General features: G+C 35.7%; 1 protein-coding gene and 1 long non-coding RNA gene across 3 annotated transcripts; both read right to left on the minus strand.

Annotated features, from left to right (window-relative positions):
- Nucleotides 1-252: 252 nt before the first annotated feature.
- Nucleotides 253-9,618, minus strand: LOC136832676 (uncharacterized). Its single transcript, XR_010851285.1, has 4 exons — nucleotides 9,481-9,618; nucleotides 5,241-5,317; nucleotides 4,376-4,543; nucleotides 253-3,245 (listed from the first exon to the last, which is right to left on the minus strand). It is a non-coding gene; the product is annotated as an uncharacterized lncRNA (long non-coding RNA).
- A 3,657-nt stretch (nucleotides 9,619-13,275) lies between these two features.
- Nucleotides 13,276-25,548, minus strand: LOC136832679 (uncharacterized). 2 transcript variants are annotated; one of them, XM_067094062.1, is made up of 5 exons: nucleotides 24,868-25,548; nucleotides 18,100-18,247; nucleotides 15,653-15,771; nucleotides 14,560-14,758; nucleotides 13,276-13,755 (listed from the first exon to the last, which is right to left on the minus strand). In XM_067094062.1, the coding sequence occupies exons 1-5, from the start codon at nucleotides 25,118-25,120 to the stop codon at nucleotides 13,629-13,631; spliced, it is 846 nt and encodes a 281-aa protein (XP_066950163.1). In that variant the 5' UTR covers nucleotides 25,121-25,548; the 3' UTR covers nucleotides 13,276-13,628. The 2 variants fall into 2 exon arrangements, with proteins under 2 accessions (XP_066950163.1, XP_066950164.1); XM_067094063.1 differs by having other exon boundaries at nucleotides 13,493-13,755; nucleotides 18,100-18,244; nucleotides 24,868-25,270.
- Between the last annotated feature and the right edge of the window lie 1,361 nt (nucleotides 25,549-26,909).

The following is a 26,909-nucleotide window of genomic DNA, read 5'->3' on the forward strand; positions in this document are numbered from 1 at the left end:
CTGATAAAGAAACCATTAAATATATCGGATAAAATCTTATATAGTATGAACACATTCTTGCAGTAGGCAAGAGTCGTCCTTAGTGAAAATGAGCCAGTTTTTTCCTCATTTATTTATAAATAAATTTACACGACAGGATTAGCTCGGCTCATTTCCACTTCAGTTTTAAAATTAGTAACACTTCCCATTTGTCTTTTAAAGCACAATACAAATTATCTACAGGATTTTCACATTAAACAAGCCAACTTAGCATTGAAAATTTATTAACTTTAAGAACACAAGTTATCCTTTAATCTCGATAATACAATGGAATGTTACACAGACATCTTAAATATAATGATGGCTAAACATTCAACTCAAGTTTCAGTACACAAATCAGAGTGAGTTATCGGGACATCTGATTCAACTTCATTTGTGTAGAATTTCCATTATCGTAAAATCTGCAGTTTAAGTAAGTTCACCATACTCTATAAGCAACTACAGGCGGTATGACTAGTAACGGGCAAGTCGATACTCTAGTCTTAAACATTTTTAAAATATCTACCAAAGAAAATGCTAATTCTCTTTTCACAAGCAATAGTGACCTAAGTTTCTCATTGAAATTTACCCATTAGCAAATCTTATTCAAACTTTAATTTATAAGTTTCTTAGAAGACCCCCCCCCCAAACGTTTAAAGCAACCTAATCTTACGTTGTCTTGGAATGACCTGTGTGGAAAGCAATTAGAGACAGAACGACGCACGTCTGCGATGCCCCAAAACATTTTCTTAGGCCAAAAGGACCCTTATGACTTTTTTTTAGAAAAGTTAGTTGACTGACCTGTAATGTGTTTATCTTATAGTACTGAGTTTTCTGAAGGAAACACTCCTTAATTCCAACTTATAATCCTAAACGCAGAAAGCCCACCAATAAACATTTGTATTCTCTCATGATTTCTCTAAACTTAGAAAACTCTTAACCGTACAGGATCCTAAACTTGATTTAAACTGACTCAAATAGATCACTGTACAGGGCATCCTATAGTTCCCTAATTCTAGTTTTAAAAATGGACGAATAGCGTGCCCCAGATTCCAACCAGTTATTTAGCAGTACTGTTTCCTTATGCTACCATTCCTACGAGATGAAACAGTCGAGCGATTCCCCATGCTTATGTACAATGTTCCTAGACATATTTCAGCAATGCTCAGAGCACCAGCATTTCAAATAGTTCCCTAATAGTGTCATTCTGGGTACATTACTCAAACTTTTGAAAATCTGGTGTACAAACTAGATAAAGTATTTACATTCCTAAATCTAATTTTTTTAAATCTCCCTCAACCTCAAGCTTAAAAAACATACGACTACATAGGATGTAAACATACATCTATCAGTTTTCTGTAAATCTGCACTGAAAATAATGAACCAATTAAATTAAAACTGAGTTTTTGTTCGACATTCAGTTTAAACTATACGCTATAGCCTGCTTTTAAACAGTATTGCATACTCGAGAAAACTAGGGATCTGGATTACTCAAAGCTGCTAAGACAGTGGTTCTCAACCAGGAGGGAATTTCAGAGTCCCAGGGGTGGAGGAATTATGACCACTTAAGTTTTAATATCCATCAGCATGTTCAATCGCTATTAAATGTGTAAAACTACTCTATAAAATTAAACTATGTAAAGGTTATGTACTACTATGGAAGAAAATAACTATATTATATGCATACTTGGAATGCACCTTTTGGGGCAGAATTTTGTTAAGGGGGGGCATGGGTCAAAGTTGAGAACCACTGTGTAAAGACATTTGGGTACCTGCTGAATAGCGTTTAAATTTGTATCAAGTCAGTCAAGGCAAACTCCTTAAGTCTACATTACAAAAGATTCAATTTACAAATTAAATCTCGTTAGCTGGGAAATGTCAAAGCTAATGAAGTCCTTTAAGTTTTCAAATTAAGACCAAGTTCTGGATTCAACAATTGCGTTGCTAACCTTTTATTACGCCCACAAAAAAAAAAAAATCTATACACCAGTTTTAAAAATGTTTTAAAAATTAATGACATTAAACGGGAGACTGTACCTCAAAGTTCGAGAAATGTTGCCTTCCTTACTCAGCTCTAGCTTCAAAATTTTGAAAGTTTACTTCCTATCAACTACTACCCAAATATTGGAAATTCCTGGGAATTTTATCAGAGGTTACATTGCAAGTCTCTCGAACGTGATAGGATTAAAATTTAATGTTTTTCACTATGGCATGGGGATAGAGAAACTGTAGCGTTTAATCATTCTATTTATTCTAAATTTCCATTTTTCCACACGTCTAATAAACTAAACACCTGTTCTGCAGGCCTTTACTAGTTACAATTGTTCTAGGAAAAGTGGTTTTACCATTTATATTTCATTCAGAATTTCACTGATCACCGTCTGCACTTTCACTTAACTAAATATGCGAAAATAAATTTCTTCAGGTCTAATGACCAAGTGATATTTCATCCCCACTGGCCTTTGTATTCCCAAGACTGTAAAGCTTCAAAACTGGTGATCAGACTACAATCAATCGAGCCTATGTAAGAAACTTGACCCCAAGAGTTCCGAGATCAAAGGATAACTCGAGTCATTCACCATTACCACATATTTCAACCTTTTTTTATTCATTTAAAAGACATTTGGAAAAGATGCTTTGTTTTAAAATGCCCAATTTCTATCAATAACAGATACTAATAAATTATCATTAGTCGTGCATTAATATTTAACCATATTGAAATTTGCGCTAAATTCTCAAAAAAATTAAAGCCCACCCAGGCCATCAAGCTTAAAATATTTCTAGACCCATTAATATTCTTCCACAGAATTTGTTCTAATTCAGCAAAGTCATTTGGAACTTATTCCTGTCTGCTATCATACCTTATCTGAGTACAACTTCCAAAGATATATGACAATGACTATTAAAGTTCCTAAGCCAATCAATATAAAACCAATACAAAAACTAGGAAAATTACCAAACTGTCATGAACTCAACTCACACCTGTTAACAGAAGCTAAGTAGTAGTGCTAACTGACCAAAGCAGCTTTTTAATACCCAGTAAAAATGAAGACTTCCAAAGAAGATATCACTTCAGGGTGAACACATGATGGTCGAGGATGCTTTCCATCTCCCAAGTAACCAGATGATTCCTAATTAGCAACTCTACAGGATTCCATTACGGTGTGACTGATAACTGATTGAATTTCTTTCAAGCAGGAACACCGCACTCATGCTTTCTTGAATACCTGCAACAAACTTTCAATTAATTTTATGTACAATACATGCGAGAAGTTATGTACTGGATTTTGGAATGATTTAAAGCTGAAGCGGTTGATTTTGGATTAGTTTTAAAACATAAAAGACCCAAAACTGATAAAAATTCCCATTGAACTTACGAGATTTCATTCAAAGCTCAAATCTATATAATCAGCACTTTGTCAAACTGCCAATATTACTAGGTCTGATATCTCTCGGCCACTAACAAAAAGGGCAATACTATCTACAAGCAGGCATTTGCCTATTTAAATTCAGCAAATTAAGTAACGATGCAACAAAGCAAAGCTTTCCAACAGGACTAAGTTACTGAGTTTCACACAAGACTACTAAGATAATACTTTCAATATGCTAAAATGAGTCTTTAGCCACTGGTAATGATCAGGGTTATTGGATTTCTAAGGGTTTCACTCGCGAAATTGGTCACCAGTTACGAAACCTTGACAAGTACAAAATTTCTAATACATAGTATACTGTTTGGGGAACTTACAACAAAGGCTATCAATTACAGAATTGGCATACTTTTCCACATCTTAAATTCCTATAGTACTAGGAGGAACGAAATCCACAGAAAATCTAACATGTTCCCAAAATTAAGATTTATTTATCAAAACACGTGTTTCAAACATCGGGATTCTGTGAAACCCAATGAATGGCGTGTTTATAATAGAGTCTCGCGTAGTTTTATACAGCCTTATAATGAACAGCACGTCATGAAGGCTAAGATTAAGTAAAGCAAAGGATGGTACATTAAACATACAAAAATTGGATATGGGAAGCCTGAATTGCGTGCAGGGAGGTACAAACTTTAGAGAGATGGCATAGTCCTATCTATCGGGTGTTGGTGATAAGCTAGGAGATACTCGAGCACAGGGGCTAATCTCTGGAAATTTTCAAGTGCTCTCGAGTTACGTTTGAACAGCTCTAAAACACTGATTTGAGAGGGTTGCGTACAACATTTAAGAACGGTACCTAAGATCCAACTCACTAAGCTTCATTACAAATGGTGGCAGGTTTTTAAGGACAATTTAATGAGACTTCATTCTAATAATTTCAATACTAAGTTGCTAAATACCAACGTCAATTGTTTCCAGCTACATACCTTGCTTAGAACGCTGAGAAAATTTGAAGCGTAATAATCTTAGAAAATGCAGGTCTCAAATTACTAAATTCTGATCGAACAACCTCAGTTTTGCTAATCATATAGTTGAAGAACACACTGGCAATGATGGCTGAGGATTCTTGTTACTGCTAGCAGTCTATTTAAAACCTGAAAATTACGATCAAAATTAATGCCTGGGAACCTTGTACTTATCTCAGTATTTTCATTATAGCTACTCCAGAATTCATTCCAATTAACACACGTCCAATTAACACGTCCAATTAACACACGTCCAATTAACACACGTCCAATTAACACACGTCCAATTAAACAATTGCACACGTCCAATTAAACAATTGCACACGTCCAATTAACACAATTGCACATGTCCAATTAACACAATTGCACATGTCCAATTAACACAATTGCACATGTCCAATTAACACAATTGCACATGTCCAATTAACACAATTGCACATGTCCAATTAACACAATTGCACATGTCCAATTAACACAATTGCACATGTCAATTAACACATTGCACATGTCCAATTAACACAATTGCACATGTCCAATTAACACAATTGCACATGTCCAATTAACACAATTGCACATGTCCAATTAACGCACTTCCAATTAACGCACTTCCAATTAACGCACTTCCAATTAACACATTTCCAATTAACGCACTTCCAATTAACACATTTCCAATTAACATATTTCCAATTAACACATTTCCAATTAACACATTTCAATTCACAATTAACAATTTATCATTTCCACATATGACATTTCCAGTTCAGAATTTAATGTTCAACAATGAAACACCACTACTACCTATAAAAAAAAAAACAGCCATTATTACCATCCTCAGTCGTTATCAGACAGAATTCCTTGTGGTTCGTGGTCGCCAACTTTTCTGGACACTTCAGGCTGCAACATCTGAAATAGAATATTTATATGAAATTTTAAGATCAAACTACGCTTAAGTGTTAATTGTCAGAATGCTTGTTCAGTTGCCAATAAAATTATCGGAAAACACACTTTATAGTTGAATTATGAAACTTTCCTACTGAGTGGTACAAGTAGCCTATATTTATAATGCTGATAAAAACCACTCAAAACTACTATAATGGTGAAAATCTTCAAATCGTCATCCCTCAGTTACCCAACAAAAAATCCACGTTGACTGACTAAGATAATTCTGTAGACGTCCAAGATCTTGAGGAATTCCAAGAAAACGATAAACTTATAAGATCGCACATACCACAATCTGATACAAAAAGCCAAGTTTCAAACTGACCTGATTGATAAGTCAATCTACGACAAAAATAAAGGCACGGTCGTATCAAGAATCGGTATTACAAAATTCAATCCGCTGCGTTTTGTTGATGTCAGCTGGTTATACGTAACCTTCAACCATCCTGCTGCGTTTAGTTAACTGGGGTGCGGGATTGGGGGTGAATGGAAGAAACAATGAATGGTAAACCACCGCCACACTGGTATGAATCAATCTTCATTGTACACAGTACAATTACATTGTCAAGAATAAAACCTTATTAACTTGTAAATGAGCAGAAGGGACCGAGATATGGAATTCAGCTATCAATGATTCACAAAAGGAATGAAAGGCCAGGAAAGGGTTTGAAAAGGTATTAGGTATCCCACCTCAGCCCTTCAAAAAGAACTCCACTAATAGACAATATGTAACCAAATACAACTGAAGCACAGCTTTCGTCAACTGGAATCTACACTAGCACCGGGAAATATCAAGGCAAGCTTGAGAACACACTTATTCTCTGGGTCAACAGAAAAAGAATTGCGACTAAAAGTGTTGCAGACAGTAAGATCTATGGTCAAGTTCCTGGTTATCAGCAGCTCTATTCACCACTTCGAAACTTCACAAAGTATATCTAGTCACTTGTGGTAAATCCAGTTTTAGTAGTCCACTATCTATGGCAGTTTCTTATTGGAACCCTCTTGGCACTTACTATAAGTTTCACTAGAACTAGTTCCTCGTTGGGCGAGCGGGTTCTGTTCACAGCTACCACTCTGTTGGTCGCGAGTTCGAATCTTCGACCGGCCAATGAAGAATAAGAGGAATTTATTTTTGGAGATAGAAATTCATTTCTCGCTATAATGTGGTTCGGATTCCACAATAAGTTGTAGGTCCCGTTGCTAGGTAACCAATTGGTTTTTAGCCACGTAAAATAAGTCTAATCCTTCGGGCCAGCCCTAGGAGAGCTGTTAATCAACTTAGTGGTCTGGTTAAACTAAGAAATACTTTTTTTACTAGAACTGATACCCAGTACCCATTTCAGCATGGAACATTGGGAGAACTTATTCCAAACGGATACCCCAAGACCCTGGAGGTAATTGTTCAGTTTCCCACTTTTATCACTTAAAAAAATGGGATCATTTACAAATAGCTTTGATTCGGGTCCATATCTACAGTAAATATGGTAAACAAAATACAGGAATACTCAAGTATTTCATTGCGAAATGACTTCTTACAATTTGTAAATTCATTCTCGTATCTGGGCCACAATTACAAGTAACAAGAGTAATGAAGATATTGAACACAGCGTCTGAAGTTCTGTGTAAGAGGGAATATGCTTAAGAAAATTTAAGAAAATTTATGATAATGAAACTAAGTTAAATTCAAAACTTTTTGTGCAACAGTATTGTCCTTCACTATGGTATAACTACACAAACTTAAGACTTAAGGGAGCTGATGGGGTCGCCCGAAGTAATAGTGCTTACGGCGTTTTTGTGACACTGGGCTTGCCCTGCCTTTGTTATCCGGCGCCATGCAGTATTTACTTTAAAACAAAGACTGAAGAAATCAGTGCTTTGATACGTTTGCTAAAAGTTTTGAGTCATTATTTACACTATGATGAATGGCACAATACTCTACCGATAGGTAAAACGGCTTTATGTTATATATCTGGAATAATACGTGCAGTATGTTTACTAAATGGAGAATAGTTTTTGAGCTTATATACGCACGCTCTTTAGATTTGGTTGTATGACCTTTTTTAATGTTTATGTTCATTGGTAAAGACAGAGGGTTGCACTCCCACTTTCGTTGTGATATTTTTTACATTTGTTTGTCGAATGAATCAAAATTGAAGCCTCTTTGCACCACTAATTTGAAATCACTGTATATGAATTCACATTCGAAATAAAGTATTATTATTATTGCCTGCAATAAATTTCGTCGAAGTCCAGAGGCCCACATCAGACCTCTGCTCTCCTTTCAACAAAATACTTGATTCAATTGAATACTTGCTTAGCAAACTACTATTAGAAGCAAACTCACTAATGACTAACGAAGTTTGGCCAACTCGCGATAAACAAATTAAATCGATAACCTTTAAGGCAAATTAGGCCCATTTAAAGCTAAAGCTTCATAATCCGAGGGTTAAGGAAACTGAATTGATAGGAGATACCACTGCAGTACCAAAAATCATCAATTTACTGTTGATACGTTGGTATGAAGTACCACCTGGAGCAACTTTTTAATAAAAAACCTAAGATTCAATTACTCAAAATCCAAATACTCATAAACCAAATATTTTAGCGAGCACTAAAGTCCAAGAGCACCTGCTATAACCTTATATCAAACCTCGCAATAGGAGTGTCCTTAATTACTCACAGCAAGTCATGGCACATTAAACCATTATGGAGTATACTACGATCAGACGATAAAACGTAAGCCTCAATTACTCAAAAAATCCAAATAACTCAAAAACGAAATATTTTAGCGAGTACTAAAAGTTAAAGAGCATCTGCTGTAACCTCGCAATAGAAGTTTCCTTAATTACTGGTAGCAAAAGTCATGGCATGCAAGGCAGGTAAACGGGTAACACTATCAAAATTAACCTTTAGTATGAAAGTGAAATGGCCCTCAGTAAATGAAGACTATCGCAAGAACGGTGCAATGACCAGTCTCCTAAGTGCCACTCATAATGAAGCCACAACCTTAAGTTATTCGAGCTATATTGGCCCCAATAAAACCTCTCGTTCAAACATTCTAAGATCGCTAGGGCGTGGCCAGGAAAAGAATACAGCTCTGCCAGATCTATTAATCCTTCGAAATCTCACCCACGAAGTTAATCACTTGTTTATGGCTTTGCCTGAGATCTGTCAGTGTACAAAGTTTTCCAAATAAAGCGATGAATAAATTTTGGTTCAGTCTTTTTGTGCGTTTTTTGGAAATAATAAATGCGTTGACACTTGAAATTTGTGTGGGTGATTCGGCAGGAAGGGCTCTCCAAGCCCTTTGATTGTCCACATTCCATTTCAGCAGTGGTTTGTGGGTTACGTGACTTTTTTCAGTGCCTCTGCAGGTTAAACTACATTTAGGAGAGAGAAATAACTTTACCATAATTACACGCCCCCTTGCTTCTGAGAGCGAAGATGCTGGCGGTGGAGAGACTTAAGCTTTAGCTATCCCACGGGCTATCCTTACTGGCCAGTGACAGTGGCTGCCTCAGATGACCGTTTTTGACCGAGCTGGCCTTTTAAATTACCTCGCTAACCACGGGTCAGCGAAGCTAAGGTTTGGCAGAGGCGGACAAAAATTGTAATGTTTTTACGAAAAAATAGGTTTGTACGGAAAATGAAGACATATGCTTTCGATATTACCTTTAAATGTATAACTTTCACTTGAGCGGGCTCTAACGCGGCAGAACTTTTAATCATAATGAGACGTTTGATACCGCACGAATTCCTTACTCGCCCCGCCCTAGCGATCTTAGCGTGACTGGGCTGAACATGAAAATAGGCATTGCCATCGTCTCTCCATGGGCGCGGGGATTTCAGTTACTAAACAGAACCACAAAACGGAGGCAACTGCAGTTAAACAGCCTTGCTTACGAGACTTCGTACAAGAGAATCAATTGCTTTTGTCATTGATACTTTAATGTAACACTTTGCAAAGGATTGGCCACTAATCCTACCACCGATGCTTGCGCTCATTCCTACTCTATGGAAATAAAATTTATTATAACCACACATCACCGTACTAATATTACCACTATTTGCATTTCATGTATATCATGAAACTTCAACTTCCTAAGTTCTGGAATTCATAGTCTTACCTTCAGAACAAATTAACACACGGACACCAATTTACACCTGACCCTTACTCTAACACTTCAAGAGGTTAAATGACCGGCTGTAGACAACGGAAGCTAAGATTAAAACATCGGTTTTCTCTTAGCCAATCAGAAGCCTCCACCTGCTTTCTGAAAATCATTGCCAAAATTCTGTCCATCAGCTGGAAAAAAACTACGTGTGGGGAGATATTTTCCAGCGTTTTCTGAAGTAACTATTAAACTGAATGTTACAATTAGATAAAACTAATTTATCTATATATTTTTTATTTTTCCATAACAACAAATGCATAAATTTTTTAATATAAATGAAATTTAACTGAGTGAAGGGGGAAGGCCAGCCATGAAAAGACGATGACGTAACCTCCATTATTATGTGGTAGTTTGGTGTCACCATTAACTTTTAGTTGGTTTGACAAATGATATATAAATATTAAAGAATTTCCCTACATATAATACAATATAAATGGTATAATATAATATATAGTAATAAATGCTTATCAGCTCAGTCCAATATACGGAACTATATAGTTGGCATAACTTACCTTCGAGTTAAATTGTCTAATTTTTAATGAAATTACCCTTAATAGAATTTTACGACTTCAAATATAATTGGTATCATAATGCAAATAATATAAGTACACCTGTAATCAAGGTGTACTTTTATTTCTAAGTTCTTAATTCAAATAAAACTTTGGTAGCACTCATGGCTCAGCAATTTATACATTTAAGAAATGTTCTTATCTACTTTAATCGTTAGATATATATCAAACCTCGAACTTACGAATACTGTAATATTTTATTCAAATGATGTACCAATAATAATGTCTCATAGCCTATCAGATACTAATAGTTTTTTAGGTGTGAAAAGCAAATAAAATGTATGAACACATTATACACCAGTGCTAAGCATGCAAGTATAATGTATGAATATATTATACATTAGTGCTAAGTATGCAAGTATAATGTATGAATACATTGTACATCAGTGCTAAGAATGCAAGTATAATGTATGAATACATTAGTAATTGGAATGGCAGGTATAATGTATGAATACATTAGTACTTGTGATGCAAGCATAATGTATGAATACACTATACACTAGGGCTAAGAATGCAAGTATAATGTATGAATACACTGTACATAAGTGCTACGAATTCAAGCATAATGGACGAATACATTAGTACTTATAATGCCAGTACGATGTATAGACACATTATACAAAAGTGCCATGAATACATTACTACTTAAAATGCAAGTATAATTTATGAATGCATTATACATCAGTGCTAAGAATGCAAGTATAACGTATGAATACATTAGTACTTAGAAGGAAAGTATAACGTATGAACACATTATACACTAGTGCTAAGAATTAAAGTATAATGGATGAATTTATTATACATTAATGCTAAGAATGCAAATATAATGTATGAATACATTAGTACTTATAATGCAAGTATAATGTATGAATGCATTAGTACTTAGAATGCAAGTATAATGTATGAATGCATTAGTACTTAGAATACAAGTATAATGTATGAATGCATTAGCACTTAGAATGCACATGTAATGTATGAATACTTAGTACTTAGAATGCAAGTATAATGTATGAATCATTAGCACATAGAAGGAAAGTATAATGTATGAATACATTATACACTAGTGCTAAGAATTCAAGTATAATGGGCGAATACATTAGTGTAGTGAAATGCATATTTTTATTACCAATAAAATATCAGGATTAAATAAATATTAATATTAAATACACTAAAATATAAAAAATGCTAAAAATATTAATGTATATATATTAATGTTTTTAGCATTTTATATATTTTAGTATATTAATATAAATATCTTATACATATATATATATATATATATATATATATATATATATATATATATATATATATATATATATATATATATATATATATATAAACTGTTTGGTGGGACAATTGCCCCTGTAGGGAAACACTTTTGGCCCACACGTTACATTTTATTTTACATATCATTATGTTTGATGAACTTTGTAAAGCATTATGCTTAACTTTTTTCCCGAGGAACTGTCTATCTACTCTAATCTTGTTAGTATAGGCCTAGTATTGCCCCGATGAAGACAGGGTGTGTGTGCGCGTGTGTGTGTGTGTGTACGTGTAGGTCTGTGTACATAACAGCCACTGATAGCTAAAGCCTCTTCCATGAGACTCATCTGACAAGGAATGAAATCCAATTCATTCTTAATTATTCATTTATTTAAAATTATGATATGAATTTTAATTTTATTTTAAAATGATTGAAATTTTAATTGTTTTTAAGCAACGATAAGCAAGCTTTTTCTGCAGTATGACAATGAAATTAAGAACTATGCTTCTTATCTAAAAAAAATACAGTGATGAAGAAATTATGGGATAATGAATAAGAACGAGAGAGAGAGAGAGAGAGAGAGAGAGAGAGAGAGAGAGAGAGAGAGAGAGAGAGAGAGGGAGAATATCAGTTAGCTACTTTTCAGCTTAAAAACAATTCTTTTTATTTTCAAACTGTGATGACGTCACAACCCCTAGCGAGGTGGCCATGGTGTTATAGGCCTATGTTGAGATACCTAGAGTTTCTGAGGGATCATATAAATTCAATTAATCGCTTTAGAACTATATATATATATATATATATATATATATATATATATATATATATATATATATTCTATGGAAAAAAAGACAAAGAGAATTCTGATAAAAGAAGGAAAGGGGGTAAGTCGGCAGAATTGAGAGTAGACCTAACCCAGAAAAGAAGAATGTAGGCATCCATGATTGAGGGAGGAGGTGAGTGCGGGGTTGAGAATGAACCACGTCCTCTAATCTTTCTTTCTCTCTCTAATCTTTCTTTCTCTCTCTCTCTCTTTCAAAAAAAAATGTAAAATGTTTAATTACAACACCACATGAATCACTCAAATAAGTCCACGGAGGTGGATAGGGTTTGAGTGATAACTCTCCCTCACTCTCTCTATCTCTCCATCTATCTTTCTCTCTTTATTATATATATTCCAATGATAGAACATGGATGGAGACATAGACAATGAAATATAAAAAAAAAAAAATCAGACAATAGTGATGGACTCTAGCACATAGGCCAAGCAAAAACTTTTATTCTAATATTCTTGAATTATCTGCCCCGTTTTAAATATATCCTAATGTTTTGATTTAAAGTACGAGTATTGAATGCCGGAAAGGAATTTCAACGTTGATAGATGAATAAGAGTCAATTCAAATATTAAATAATCTCGGGAGGACGTACCAAAAAGAGGGAAGCCGTGGAACCTGTCTTATTATCATCACGTCTCAAGGGCAACTGAGGCCGTTCTCCCCACGGACCCCACGGGACACCTCCCTGCCCTCTTTCTCTCTCTCTCCCTAAGAACAAGATCAGTTTTCCTCAGCCAGCCTGTACCTTAATAACTAAAAAACTAAAGCAATAAACAAATATATAAATTAATAAGTAAATAAATGTATAAATCGAGAAATTAAGTTGGCGTGTCAACCCAACATAACACTAGGCAACACGTCATACGTCTACAACGGCCCACCCGTTCTCTAACACTTTCGTTAAAACAGAAGTTGGTAAATTAACTAATGCTTTACAGCCTAAACAAAATTGTGGAGTTTTGGGTTCAAAAGTTTCCTTAAACATTCGGGCAATGGGTATATGGAAAAAAAATATATTCTTTAGCAATTTAAAGTAGCATACATGAGGGATAAAGATTGGTAAATGAAACAAAAATGATTCTGTGCCTTTTAATTAAAACATGCGTGATATCACTTTACTATAAAAAATGGGCATGCACGCTTCGAATGCTTAATAATCATCTATGCATAAATATATCTTACAGATAATATAGCGAAAGTATTCGTTCCATTTTATTTTCCAGGCGGAAATAAATGTTAAAAAAATGTAATCATTGTTTTATAAAGCTGGTAGGACTGGATTTAGAAATAGAAGCGATGACTTCGTTGTTCGTTTTCAAAAACAAACAGCTAGGAACGTGACACAGAGTTACAGAGTTCCAGAGTAGGTTGACACAAACACAATTTACTGATGTACAGTTCAGAGTCAGTTAGCACAAACACAGTCCACTATACAAATATGTGTTTGTGATTCTCCAGTCTCGAGTGAGCCGTGATGATTTCTGGCAACATTTTCCTAAAACTCCTCTTCTTTCTCTGTCCTGAAGGATCTTGTGGTGCCAACGCGTAGGATGTCCTGAAATGTAAAATAAACTGAGGGGATTCTACAACTATAAAGTTCCTGTGTGTATATGTTGACGATACAGACACACACACACACGAAAAACAGGAATCTTTCCACTTACTCATAAATTTTCGTAAACTTTTTTTCAGAGGTCAGACTTTACCGTCAAGATTTTACGTTCCTGATATTTAGTAGGCTTGAGCTCAAACTGTTCTTTGAATAATATGCTTGGGGAAACATGAAGATTAAAAGACTCGGGATAGGGTTATCCAGGATTTCTTAACATTATGACACATTATAACCTGAACACTACCATAATTATTTAATTATTTTCTAATAAGATTAACCAATATCAGTAAAGGTGGGTAAGCTAATCACTCATTTCATTAGTGAAGGAACTGACGTATATTAAGAAACTGATATGTCATGTTTATAAGATACAAATACTACGTGTAATGCTGTCATTTTTCCTGCCTTTGGTCTTTCATTTGCAGGGGAAGTAGATTCATTTGCTCCACGATGACGAGATTCCCTACTGGAATACAAAAAGAAGAAGAAAATGAGGAAAACTCTAAGCGAATCAGCTACTAGCGCTTCGATGCATTTTTTGATACGCACGTCTTCAGAGAGAGAGAGAGAGAGAGAGAGAGAGAGAGAGACGTGAGTTTACCAGAGACAGGGAGAGAAAAAGAGGGAGAGAGCCGTGAGTTTGCCAGAGAGAGCCGTGAGCTTGCCAGAGAGAGAGAGAGAGAGAGAGAGAGAGAGAGCGAGCGAGCCGTGAGTTACCAAAGAGAGAGCGAGCGAGAGAGAATTTACCTGTAGTTCCGGAGAAGACAAAACCCAGTCGCCGTGATGATAATCATAACCAGTATCCCAACGATGATCACAGCCAGGTAGATCGTCTCAAAATAACAGCCACTGCTCTCCGAGAAATTGATGTCATACTTCTGACGTAATTCCTCTATGGTAGATTCTTCGAGCCCCTCGAGTGGTTCCGTTTCGTCGCTATCCTCATCTGTAAAGTAATAATAATAATAAATAATAATAATAATAATAATAATAATAATAATAATATTCGGGGCACAAAGACCTGGGATAAATCCTAGACTAATACAGTTTAATAGATCATGCTGGCGGATTTATTCTTGAATAAATCTACTTTCGTAAAAGGCAGTCGTGTTATGTCTCTTCTGTAATTTTAACAGAACTTACATTGTTTTTCTTTAAAAACAACAATGGTCTGAAAAACACTCCTACAATGATCTCAGTTTTACCTTTCTGCAATTTACAATTTAGTTTCTGTCGTCACATCAATTTCCACAAATCCTTTCAGACGTCAATCATTAAGAAACCCTTCACTCAGGTTTGTAATTTATAATACAAAATATTCAGCCCCTATACTTGCCACTACATCAAAGGTCAAGACTCGCTCACCTAGGGGTCAACCACCACACTGAAGAATAAACATTCTGAGCTTTTCAATATCTTGGTAACCTTTCGCTACAATTTGCACAAGCTGATGCCCTTTACTTCTACCCTGGACTGAAGAAGAGGACCAAGCTTTCTGGAAACTCTTATCACTACAAACCTAGGAGCCCCTACCAGAAGAATATTACAGAATACAGAATTTAGGCTAAAGGCCAAGCACCAGGACCTATGAGGTCATTCAACGCTGAAAGGGAAATTGTTCGTAAGAGGGTCTGAAAGGTGTAACAGGAGGAAAACCTCGCAGTTGCACTAGGAGACAATTTTTAGAGAGGGTGTAAAGTCAGACAGGAGAAAGAGAATATGAACGGAGGTACAGTAAAAGAAATATCAGAGGACCCATGCGAGGAATAAACGGAGTAACCTCTTCCCTCTCGTGCCAAGTGAACGAGAGATGAACGGGACCGTGGTTAACTCTCCTTACCTGGTATGTGCTGTGGGGTTGTGGATGCAGGGGTTACGTCTCTGTTGCACATGCTCTCTTTGCAACAGACGAGGCGAATGGAGAACGGAATTGGATTGACGCAGAGTAATCCAGAGCCACTGTGAAGATCCAGAAATGGAACTGGTGAATTAAACTGAAGTTTAAGGTCATAACCATTCACTAATATGATGGTTTTCACTGTAAAAATATTTGATATCATCAGCTTACATACAGTAATTGAACAGTGGGATGTTTTAAATCAAAGAGGAGAACTGGAAGTTCAGTCATTTACTTTAGTAATTGTCTCTGAGAAAGAGAGAGAAAAAAAGATAATTTTGTTGGGTTAGTTATTTACGAAAGTAGAATTTTGTTGGTTTTGCGTCTTATATTTATTTTACATTACTGTTTTCATTTTTACCTTTTCAAACGCTAATAAATAATTTATTTCATAGTTTTTTACAAGAATAAAAATTCATGTTTGGGCGGGAGCAACTATAAACTATTAGTGAATTTTTAATACTTTTTTTTAGGTCTTCCCTGAGTTTGACTTGTATGATAAAAATATTTTGAAAGAGTTTTTAAAGGTTCCAGTAAAGATTCTGATAACCAGAGACCTCTAACCCTTATAGCTCCAGAGATCCAGAGAAAGGGCATTCAATTTTGCTTCTTAAATTGACCTGTGACCATGGAAAATAGGTCAAAGTTAAAAAACATTGGGGATATATTGTCACCAGCCCCTTGGATAACTATCTAGGGTTCGTCAAAATCACACAGACGTAAAATGTTGACTTTTGAAAAAAAAGACCTTAAAAATATTAAGGATGGGAAAAAGTTATTATAAGAGATAATAATCACTATTCCTAGAGGCATATGCTTATCAAGTTTCATCAAAATCAGGGGAAAGCAAAACATTCAGCTTTATATCCATTAACGCCCTAGATATCCACCTAGTAATAAAAAAAACAAATAATGTTTCTGTATTCAAATTTACCTGTCATCTTGGAAAATATTTTATGGTAAAAAATATTCCTGGGAAATATTCACCTATGTTGAAAGTACCTACATACCAAATTTCATCAAAATGAAGGAAAAATAAAATCGAACTTCAAATAAAATAATGATTAAAAATAAAAGATTCTTTAGCTCAAATAATTACAAGTCCCCAAGGTACCCACCTACAAATAATAAATAATAATAATAATAATAATAATAATAATAATAATAATAATAATAATAATAATAATAATAATAATAATAATAATAATAATAATGGTGAAGAAATTTCCATTGATTTAAGTGTAAATATATATCAAAAATATATATCGTTTGTATATATATTTCTAATATATATTTACACCATTTTAGTAACCCATGCTATTATGATATTTTTGTAAATAAAATAATAATAATAAAATAAAATAATAATAATAATAATAATAATAATAATAATAATAATAATAATAAGAGATTTCCCCTCGTCTTCTATTGAAAAAACTAACAAGACGTTCCTTTTTCAAGAGCCTTATTTATTGATAGTTATCGATTGCATAAAGTCCGTTACAGAACTGGCTGCATTGTGCAACGAAGCTGAGCTCTTAAACCGGTTATCTGTTACATGTTTTTTTCTTTTGCTCTCGGGTAAGTTAGTTTTTTCGTGCTCATTAAGAAGGAAATAAAGATTAGACTATTTCTTTTTATCTAGGTAATCCAAGCACCTAACAGATTCCATTATATCGCGGATTCTACTTTGCAATAGGCCTAGGAATAATTCCACTATCTACGAATCATTAGACCATGTGGAATTCTTATCGGACGGCTAATGTGGCGTCACGTGATTTAGTGATTCCTTACGGGATTATTCTGTGAAGAAAGTGAAAGCGAATGGAATTGGTGGAATTATCGAAATTCCCAAACATGCGGCGGATCTTTATAAGAAGGAATTTGGAATCGGGAAAAATATAAATGCAAAAATATAGAAAAACAAAAACAAAAAGTCAATTTTAATATAATCTACGATTTTTAAAATCTTACGTCCTGTTTCGTCAAGCCAATGTTTTTGCAGATTATTTCATTCTGTAAATTGTAAATGAGAGAGAGAGAGAGAGAGAGAGAGAGAGAGAGAGAGAGAGAGAGAGAGAGAGAGAGAGAGAGAGAATATGTCCTCATAAATGATAATTTTTTCTTATGCCCTGTGTTTCGTTACGCCAATTTTTTCAGACTATTTAATTCTGTAACTGAGAGAGAGAGAGAGAGAGAGAGAGAGAGAGAGAGAGAGAGAGAGAGAGAGAGAGAGAGAGAGAGAGAGAGAGAGAGAGAATGCCCACATAAACATAAATGCTAATTTCTTCTCAAGTCCTGTGTTTAGTCAATGTTTTTTTCTAGACTCATTCATTGTGTAAGAGAGAGAGAGAGAGAGAGAGAGAGAGAGAGAGAATATACATACGTACTTCTCCGAGATGCATCCTCTCGTGATGGGGGAAAATCCATCTCTGTGCTTCAAGAGTTGCGAATAGCAACTGTTCCGCGTCGTGCAGGTGTGTTCTCCATTCTTACGACAAGCCAGCGTTGTACACTCACAAGTGATCTCTCCGTCTGCTGCGAAACAGTGGAACAAATAATAATAATAATAATAATAATAATAATAATAATAATAATAATAATAATAATAATTTGTTGCCAGTCACTCTCCTATTTATTTTCTACTTTTCAGCTGCATGTTATTTGTGTCTGTTAGTTTTAGGCTTAGTTGGTGAAGAGGCTCTCACATCTGCTTAACAGGTCCTTTGCTTAGGCTTCCTCAGACGTTCAGTTGGCCTACTTTTCACGTCTCTCTCTCTCTCTCTCTCTCTCTCTCTCTCTCTCTCTCTCTCTCTCTCTCTCTCTCTCTCTCTCTCCATGCTCAAACACAACGCCAACTTTGTAAACGCTGGCAGGAGATTTGCATACCAAGGTACGTGTTGGGAATTTGTTTCTTTAGAGGTATACAACGCCAGCGCGCTCGCACCTTCAGGGAGTTTTTAAGTTAATCTATATTCTAAAATACTTCATCAGAATAAAAACCAGGAGACAAGACTCATTTTACATTTCTTGACACAAGAAAGAAGACAATGTGATCTTCGAGATTTGGGTTTGTAGGAAAAATACGAACCTTCAACTAGGCCTATATCGTTTGGCATAAACATTCACGCTTTGTTTGAGGCAAGTCAATAAATCATTACAGGATTATATATATATATATATATATATATATATATATATATATATATATATATATATATATATATATATATATATATATATATATATAATATGCATATATATCTACAAACGACCTGAAATGACCTTGTTCCCAGCACGGCAAGAGAGGTCAGCTTTGCCCGTTGGACCGTAAAGGCGAGGGAAGGCCCGTTACGTTTCTCCGAATTTTGCGGGTGATCCTCTAGGTCAAGTGGACCACTGAAGTGGACCTACTGGACCACTTGTCTTCCCGACTTCGGAGGGTTTATCGTCCACTCAGGGATTTACTGTTAAAATATCCTGTTCTCTTCCGTTATCTCGGGATCCACGCGATTCTCGGTCAAGTTTTCTGCCTTCATTATCGGTTTTATTAGGAAGCAGACTTATTTCCCGTACGTTTATTGTTATTTTCATGTACTGGTATTGCTACACCAGTTTTAGTGACCGTAAATCAATCAATCAGTGTACTGATAAGTTCTCTGTAAGGTTAAATAATTACTCTGTCAAAAAGCAACTCATTAAATCCTATTAAAAGCTGGAAATCGGAAATATTTTTTTTTATCAAGTACATTTTACAAACAAATACATTTGCTATATATGTAATTTATGTACAAAAAATTTACAAAAATAAACATATGAAAATAAATCATGCACATCAAAAAATATTCAATAGACTCATAGGCAAGCTCTTGAAAACTGTTTTAATTCACAGCAAAACTTCTAGGCAACGAATATCAAGTTTTTATACCATTTTTTTTTTGTTCAGTGGCAGTATAAAGGATAATTGCAACGTCATTGAATTTTTATACGATACTGGAGTCAATTATAATGTCATTGCACTTCGAAATTGATGAGCAAGCCACCGTGATCTGTGGTGGTTGATAGGCCTGTAGATTAAGCAGGCCTCATGCCAGGGCTGTCCAAGTTTCGTGGCAGCCAGTAGGATAAGACATGGAGTTTACACGAAGGGGAAGTCTGCTGTGGACCTGTGAAGTCGGTACAGCCAACAGAGACGACCTCTGTAGAGTCTGATTTGAACAGCATAGGTCTATCTTCATGCGATCACAGGCTCTGATCTCGTAGGCTGAGTATCGAACTCCCACTCATCTAAGCGAACCCTAAGTCTCTCTCTCTCTCTCTCTCTCTCTCTCTCTCTCTCTCTCTCTCTCTCTCTCTCTCTCTCTCTCTCTCTCTCTCTCAACTGCTGTAACTGCCCTGGTGACGAGTTTGGAACTGATTAAAAATGACCATATATGCGAGCTTACATTGGGGAATGTTTACTCCTTGCATTTGCCCAGACCAGTTTTTCTCCTGACCTAGAGATTACTGTTGTTTTGTGTTAGATGAACTGACCGGTCTCTTTATAATGTTTTTATTTTATTGTTTAGTCTTTTATAAATCATTTTTAATACCTTTTGCATGCATGTTCAAATACGAGTGTGCATGCAAGGTGGATCTGCGAATATGTATACCGGAATGCACAGTCACACATATACACACATATATATTTATTTATTTATTTTTGTGTAGATCAGCTGGAAAATTTGAGTTGAACATTGCAGTAGAGTTCTCTAACTGCATTTTATCTCCGGCAATTGTTTTAGACCTACAGGATAAAGTAAATCAAATCGTTTTAGCTTTAAGTACACGATATTTATAAGCAATAAACCTCGTACGTACCGTGAGGAACAACAACGGACGCCTATTAATAGCAATAGTTACTCCCTTCTCCAACTTGTTACTGGGTTATTCAAGGGGAAAGGCATGACTTCATGTACCATAGAGCAACAGTTTATATCTGGCTGTTTACAACTCTCTTAGCGTAGTATAAATATCGTTTGCGTTGTAGACGAGTTCCGGCATATTTCTCATAACTAATCAGATAGACTCCTTATGCTCATACACACAAAAACACACGCACACACTTCCAGCACTTAACATCATAGTATCAACCTAAGAACTGAGGCGCCAAAACAACAATGCCAAAAAATGTACGTCTTAACCAGAACAACAACAACGATCTCTTTCAAGTACTACACTTCATAAAAACGAACTTACAACAATACAGGGAAATGAATTTAGCAATTGAGACGAGGCAACAACCTTTGGTGACACGACCCGTTGCCCATGTGTGTTGTTCTGATAGCTAGACCGATCGTCTAGATAACTATACACATTCCACAGGTTTACGGGCGAACGGTAAGTTGTGTAAATCGTGGGGTAACTAAAAAATATACTTTTCACTCTTTTAAAGGTTGTCTAGGTAGTTATGCTCACTGGGGAATAATTATTGATGGAACAATGTGTGTGTGTGTGTGTAAGCACCGTATGATCAAGTGTATGCATATTTATACTTCCCATTGCACTTGCATGCTTTATAAAATTGTGAATGTGATGCAATGTATAAATGTAAAATATTAAGGCTAGTGCTTACGTTTTTTTTATGAATTCAACAAGAAAATGCTCACATTTTCAGGTTTCTTGTATCTTGAATTCACACGTTTCTGCATAAAAAAGTTCCGCTTACATCTCTTAGCATTTAATAATCTTACTTTATATTTACATATAATTTACTATGTACTGTAAGCTAATATATCATATTTCTCTCGTTTTTTACAACCCGGGATCTTATTGTGAAAATGATATGTACAAAAAATTCCAGGAATGAAATGGTTAAAAAAGTGTAGGCCTAGTATCAGAAACAGCGATCGACAGAGAGAGAGAGAGAGAGAGAGAGAGAGAGAGAGAGAGAGAGAGAGAGAGAGAGAGAGAGAGAAATCCCTGATTAATGACGACGCTTAATATAAGAGGAGCCTCTCTCGACAGGAGCTTTTGGCGTTACGCTTTTTGGGCTGCCGAGACTCCTAGGTCAATCACGCACACCTGCCCTTTGCAGGTGAGAAATGGCAGCGTGATTAATAGGTGCAATATGGCGAGAAACTGTTCCAAGTCAGGTGAGAAGGAAAGTCGAGGCCTTGAGAGAGAGAGAGAGAGAGAGAGAGAGAGAGAGAGAGAGAGAGAGAGAGAGAGAGAGAGAGAGAGAGTTCCTCTTTTGCAAATGGCAGCTCGCTTGGTTTTCTTAACTGATTTTGAGCCCAGTTTTAACTGCTGTAATGCCTTTTTTGAAATTTAATTCAGTTGTATTTGGTTGTTCAAATTCACAAGGTAATTAAGATGAGATGTAATTAGGCAAAAACTGTATAATCTCATTTATTTACGAAACAGAAAGACAAGAATATTTAAAATTACTTTCGCAGAAAGCAGTCTTCAATATGACTCGTGTGTTCTCCTCTCTCTCTCTCTCTCTCTCTCTCTCTCTCTCTCTCTTGAAACTTGTTAACTTCCAGACGCATATAAATTCACTTGTTTGTCAAGAGATTTTGAAAAGAAATCCAGATACCATAGATAAATAAAATTTCAAACAATTCCATGTTCTTTATGGGAGAAGCATTTTTTCCCTGATGAGCAAAAAACAGGGAATATGCAAGCAAAATTGCAACATATGGACATCTGTTTGCAATACGCCCATGTTACAAGGAAGGCAAAAATGGCATTTTCCTATATAAACTGGATAAAATTCAGTCCGTTGCAAAACAATGAATGAATATTCTCGAATCATAGTAAGGAAATAACGGGAGGCATATACTTTTATCGTTAGCGTGACAACGCACACGCGCGTCATGCATATTCTTATCATGGCTAAAAATTCATCATTTTATTGTATATCTTTTTTTAATCCACTTTCTCTATAAATCTCAAACCTTTTAATCCTTTCTCTCAGGTGAGAAACTCTCATTTTTATTAAATTTTTCTCAGCATCTAACATTAAAAATATAAATTATCTCTATTCTTCAAAAAGATACAGGCAAAGATGTATAATCGTCACTACAGTGTAGAGAGTAAACAATTATAATTTTATTTAAATATGAGACTCTCTCTCACATGCGCACGTAAACTGAGGGAATTACCGAATTGAAGGATTAAGTAAGAATACATTCACTATCCGTATCTGCATGGTTAATCACATATTATAAATAAATTATAAATAAATGGTGATGTAATTACGGCAGTTGCTATGGTATTCAAATCAAATTTCCCTGGCGGGAGTTACGTAAAAGACTGATACCTCATCTCATTAAATTATATTCTTCGATTATTTGCTGCCTTTTGTTGTCAAGTAAGACATTATTCATTACTTTACAGCTTTGCATACTACTTTTTCAGTTAATTGAATGGGTTTTTGACATTGTCTAAATAATGTTATCTCCGAGACATGCTATAAGTCTAAGACCTTGCACTTAATCGAATATTTTAATGGAAATTTGTCAAGAATCGAGACGCGTGGCTTTTTTTTTTTTTTTTTTTTTGCAAGTCAATGTCAGAGGGGAGAGTTTTTTTTTTTTTTGTGGATCGTAGATTCTGATGTACCAGGAAGCAGAGCAAAAAGGCTGGTATTATTGCCGAAAACAATTGTTTTGGTCTACCGGGGACAGTAAGTTTGCGCACCAATTTTTCAAGTTTCGAAGTACTCCTGACACCATCTCTCTCTCTCTTAATTTCTTTTAACTGATGACTATTGCCACAACAGAACGTTCTGGCGATGGTATGGCTAAAGGAATCTCAATTCGTTCAAATTTTGATTTAGTGCCTCACAGAATATTTTAAGCTGAGACAACAGTCTGCAGACCAAGAGCTTTTGGAGATTAACTGGTTAACACATCAGTATTGTGGAAAAACGACACAAAGGGATTTGAGAGAGAGAGAGAGAGAGAGAGAGAGAGAGAGAGAGAGAGAGAGAGAGAGAGAGAGAGAGAGAGAGAGAGAGAGAAGCTTTTGATATTAATCAGGTTATGCTATCCAACAGGCCTAAGTGTAGACAATTGACAATTAGCTGCACTGTACCCAAAGTCAGCTACACGCAAGACACTTTTCATCTTTTATCCAATTAATATAGCCCTAACCAGAAATGTAATATAGGTGCCTTGGTTAAAACCTTAAAAACAAAATATTCAAGAACAAGACGTTTGAATTTCATAGCTGGCCTCCAGGATCCAGCCTTCACCTTTCAAGGTCAACAACAGGGAATATGACAAATGACCCTGCAGTTAGTGAACAGAGGTACGCTGCATATTTGGCAGTGCTTTAAAAGCTGTCTTATCGCATGAATTCAATTCCACTAACAAATATTACCTGTTTGAAAGTAATAAAGCAATGAATATTGTTCCATCTTGTTGGCCTAATAATAGTTGTCACGCCATACATTGTTTTGAACCCTTAATATGACCGTGTGGGAGTCATAACCAGATTGTAGGCCTGTGTAAGAATCACGTGTTCCAATGAAAATAATCCATTAAGTTCAAGTAAACAAAGATAAAGAACATTTCAACCAAATAGTTCCATTCCTCTCTTCAAAGTTAACATGATTATCACGAGAAATAAGAAGTGATCATGTTTGGGTTTTCAAAAAAGGTACTTTACTTATGATAAAGAAACAACCATTTAGCATTAGCTGAGAGAGATAACGGATATTAAACCTGTTTATGATGAACACGAGCGCATTGAGAGAGAGAGAGAGAGAGAGAGAGAGAGAGAGAGAGAGAGAGAGAGAGAGAGAGAGAGAGAGAGAGAGAGAGAGACCATCTCTTACACCGGTTACTGATGCTTTCTCAGTTAATGAATATTTGTTTTATGATTATCATATTGAATTTAAACGGGAACGTAGGAATTTTCAGATACCAGAGAGAGAGAGAGAGAGAGAGAGAGAACTATTTATCTCATGAACCGATTAATGATGCTTTCCAAGTTAAAATAATAAGCAGTTCATTTTATAATTATATCACTTTTAAACAAACAAATCACGATCTTCATATAGTGACACACACACACACACACACACACACACACACACACAGAGAGAGAGAGAGAGAGAGAGAGAGAGAGAGAGAGAGAGAGAGAGAAACTTAGGAATTCTCAGATACCTTTATCGGCAGCAGGTAGGAAAGGCCGAGTCAGCAGAATGAAGGTGACCAGCAAGAAAAACGACTGGTAGTGGGCGCTGGAGTATCGGAAGGTTGTTGTAATATCTCCTGGTTTCGGTTGTGTAGCTGGTTGTTGCCTGTCTTGAACGCCATCTGCGGAGTCTCCGGATTTGAGACGCCCTTTCGAGGTCTTAATTAAGTGTCTCCTCCAGGGGGGACTGACTGGAGTTTGGTGACAAGTGTCATGTTCCATGGTCTCTTGTTTATTTCCTTTTAGAAGTTTTTGTTTTATCTCTCTTCTTTTTCCCAGGTTTGACAAGTCAACTAATATATTTCGAAGCTTCTCTGATGGCCAGCAGGTATTAATTGAGCTTTTTAAACTGAAATACTTTCAGGATCAGATTATCTCAGACAGTTGCAAAAATACGTCAGGTGCTAATTATCATCTTTTTAAAAACTAAATTTCTATTATATTTTCAATCTAATGCACGAAGTATGTTTAATTTACAAAAAAATCAAGTGGTTCAGCTGCACTATCTTTAGAGTCTGACTATTTCTAAGTTAAGGATAAATAGATAATCCATGAAAGTCAGGTTTGTCAGTCACGCACGTCTTGAGAAAAGGCACTTTTAAGACGTAACTTCGCGACAGCGGTTCACCTTCGTCGGTGAAAATGGTTATGATCGGACAGGGGTGTCTCGGGAGTCGGGATCCGCAGCAACTCTACCGACGGAAAGTTATCGTACAGTGCTTCCCCTTCAGCCAAAATCTAATTTCAGCTCATATAATAAACATTTTCCCAGAAATACCACACCGAGTTTTGTTTTCTCGTTAGATTAACTGGCAGACAGAAACCCAACATCCACTTGCGCTGATAATGGTTCAACTTCACAGCAATTTTTAGTAGGCGAGATGAGCTATTCACAGGTAGCCAGACGTACGATTCTCTCTCTCACTCACTTCAGTGTTTTATTTACCTCTGACACGAGATCAAGCCTTTTAAATTATTTGTTCAACAGTTCTTATTTCTCCAGCCTTGTTCCCATAAGGTACGTTTGTGTAGTTATCATTATCATTATTTTAGGGAAAAACCTCCCTCCGACATGTGATTTGTCAAGAAGAGATACGATAATATTGGTTCCTCAGTGTTGTTCTTTGTTTTTTTTTCTTTTATCCATCTTTTGATTGTATGAAACCACTATGCTACTGACTTGTCAAAATGGTCAAATAATCAAATTATGTACCTTACCTGTTACTGATGTTGCTTCTGCCATTTTATTCAGCCCGTATAAAAATGAGAACAGACTTCATAAAATCACATTATATGTTCCACACCTATTTTTGGAGCTCTTCCTATCAGGCTAAATTTTGTTCACAATGAGGGTAACTGCAGCATTTCCTAAAACGAAATACTGTTCTGTCTTCAATATTTAGTGCAAATGCAATTATAACTAGGCTTCTAAGCAGATTTTATTACAGAATCCTCCATTGGTTGAACTGAACTGAATATAGAATTTAGGCCAAAGGCCAAGCACTGGGACCAATTAGGTCACTCAGCGCTGAAATGGAAATTGACAGTAAAAGGTTTGAAAGGTATACCAGGAGGAAAATCCCGCAGTTGCGCTATGAATCAGTTGTTAGGAGAGGGTGGAAAGTAAGATGGAAGAAAGAATATAAAAGAGGGTACAGTAAAAGGAACGAAAAGGGGTTGCAGCTAGGGGTTGAAGGCATGCAGCAAAGAACCTTAAGTAATGCCTACAGTGCACCACATGAGGTGCACTGATGACACTAACCCCCTACGGAAAAAAAAGTCCACTGGTATTTCTACATAATGTTGAATAATCACCCACACCAAGCAACCTAAATTGACAATATCAATTTGTTTGGGTATTTCAGTCACAGTCCTATACCTGAAACAGATAATTTAATAACGAAATCAAAAGTGATTAATACAACTATGATAACTTAATTAGAAAATACAAATAAGATATTTACACAGAATGTAAATAGTATTTAAATACAAAGCAAAATAGTAGAAGTGC

The sequence above is a fragment of the Macrobrachium rosenbergii genome, chromosome 50 (genome assembly GCF_040412425.1).
Source record: "Macrobrachium rosenbergii isolate ZJJX-2024 chromosome 50, ASM4041242v1, whole genome shotgun sequence".
Lineage (NCBI taxonomy): Eukaryota > Metazoa > Arthropoda > Malacostraca > Decapoda > Palaemonidae > Macrobrachium > Macrobrachium rosenbergii.

Bases quoted from the DNA above. Each gene is read 5' to 3' on its own strand.
- LOC136832679 (XM_067094062.1), bottom strand. From the start codon at position 25,120: ATGGAACATGACACTTGTCACCAAACTCCAGTCAGTCCCCCCTGGAGG. The intron at 18,248-24,867 runs GTATCTGAGAAT...ACTGTTTCGCAG, and splicing joins CCTACCTGCTGCCGATAAAG to CAGACGGAGAGATCACTTGT. The intron at 15,772-18,099 runs GTACGTATGTAT...GGATCTTCACAG, and splicing joins AGAGGATGCATCTCGGAGAA to TGGCTCTGGATTACTCTGCG.